The following is a 1,946-nucleotide window of genomic DNA, read 5'->3' as shown; positions in this document are numbered from 1 at the left end:
GAGTGAGTGTGAGTGAGTGAGTGAGTGAGTGAGTGAGTGAGTGTGTGTGTGTTTTACCCTGTGTAGGCATCACACTGCTCATCTGATTCAGGAATCGAGAATACTCAGCATGAACCTGCCAGAGAATAAAACACACACACACAAACACACACACACACACACACCACACTCAGTGATACTGCTAACTCAAACTACTCAAAAAGAAATGTTGCCTTAGCAACTAATAGAAATAAAATCAATTGAAGCTGAAACACTAAAATAAATAAACATTGAATAAAATTAAATAGAAATGAAAAACAACTAATAAAAAGACAAAAGCACCTAAAATGGCTAAAACTGAAAATATAAAAATAAAATCTAATTAAAAAAATTAATAAATACTATAATAATTAATAAACACTGTAATAGTTCACTAGAATCACACTGACTACATCACAGATAGTGTTACTTCATTTGATGTATTTGGTTGCACTACTGCTATTTTAATTGCCATAATTTGGCATTGTGTGCAGCAGCTAGACTGAAAAGACTTCAGAAATACAGACACACAGCAGAATAAACTGATAACAGGCAGAGAGTGAGACGCTCTTACGGTCTGCAGCAGGTTTTCACACAGGGTTTTTGCAGCAGCAAGTCCTTCTGGTTTTGGGTGACTGGAGGAACAGAGAAACTCGTGAACACTGGTGAAGAACGCTGGTGAACATGTGTCACTCTGTGTGTGTGTGTGTGTAAGTGTGTGTGTGTGTGAGATCCGTACACGCACCTGATGTAGATGTACATGGGCTCGAAGGCCTCTCGTCCGGACGCAGGCTCCAGGCAGCCGGACCCCCGGCCCCGCAGGAAGACTTTGGCCCCGGTTTCGGCCTGAATGTGCTGCAGGAACGAGCTGCCGGGGCCCTCCACTCGCTCCTTCACACAGAAGCCCTGCACGGCCTGATCCAGACCCACAAACAGCTTATCCTGTACGTAATGCATCTGACACACACACACACACACACAGAGATACACACAAACACACACACACAAGGTAAGGCTGGTGTGAAGATGAGACACACATGTGCATCACGCTGATGTGAGTGTGTGTGTGTACTCACTCCTCCTGGATAGTGTGGTTTGTGAGCAGCAGAGGGGATTGTGGGTGCAGGAGCGGGTCCAAGCTGCTGGTAAACGGTGACCATCGCTCCGCTGTAGCTCGAGTTAGTGGCGGCCTTCACTACACCATTAGTAATGATCTCCTTGATCCTGTTAACAGCCTCTACACACACACACAGCGTGATGTTAAACACACACACACACAGCGTGATGTTAAACACACACACACACACACACACACACAGAATCCTCAGAATGAAGTGAAGCATCAGTCGCGTCACTCACTGTCCACTAAGTCTCTGGTTTGTCCCTGGACGTGCAGATAGAGCGGACGGTCACTGCAGAAACATCACATTAGTGTTCGTAGAGCTCAGAAAGCCTGATCATGAACTAAACAACAGAAACAGATGAATGTGATGACAGACCTGGGCAGCGCTCTGCTCTTCTCCTCTGCTGTCAGGTAGCGTCCTCTGGTGGACACGGCAGCTCCGCTCACTCTGCTGATCTGTGTGGAAAACCATCAACACCTCACACATCAGGACAGAACACACACGCACGCACACACACACTGATACACACACACACACACAGATACACACACTGATACACACACACACACACACTGATACACACACACACACTGATACACACACACAGATACACACACTGATACACACACACACACACAGATACACACACTGACACACACTGATACACACACACTGACACACACTGATACACACACACTGACACACACTGATACACACACACTGACACACACTGATACACACACACTGACACACACTGATACACACACACTGACACACACTGATACACACACACACACACACACA

General features: G+C 45.9%; 1 protein-coding gene across 1 annotated transcript in view; it reads right to left on the bottom strand.

Annotated features, from left to right (window-relative positions):
• Nucleotides 1-1,946, bottom strand: part of khdc4 (KH domain containing 4, pre-mRNA splicing factor) — a 7,706-nt gene that overhangs the window by 5,255 nt on the left and 505 nt on the right. The window contains exons 3-8 of the mRNA XM_016559007.1: nt 1,518-1,597; nt 1,378-1,430; nt 1,095-1,255; nt 764-975; nt 593-653; nt 58-115 (exon numbers count right to left, since the gene is read on the bottom strand). Of these exons, the coding sequence (XP_016414493.1) occupies nt 58-115; nt 593-653; nt 764-975; nt 1,095-1,255; nt 1,378-1,430; nt 1,518-1,597 (625 nt within the window). The remainder of the gene's footprint in view (nt 1-57; nt 116-592; nt 654-763; nt 976-1,094; nt 1,256-1,377; nt 1,431-1,517; nt 1,598-1,946) is intronic.

Source organism: Sinocyclocheilus rhinocerous, unplaced genomic scaffold (genome assembly GCF_001515625.1).
Source record: "Sinocyclocheilus rhinocerous isolate Xijiao unplaced genomic scaffold, SAMN03320098_v1.1 scaffold828, whole genome shotgun sequence".
NCBI classification, from domain to species: domain Eukaryota; kingdom Metazoa; phylum Chordata; class Actinopteri; order Cypriniformes; family Cyprinidae; genus Sinocyclocheilus; species Sinocyclocheilus rhinocerous.
The sequence above is the reverse complement of the archived record's forward strand: the minus strand, read 5'-3'. Positions and strand labels throughout refer to the sequence as shown.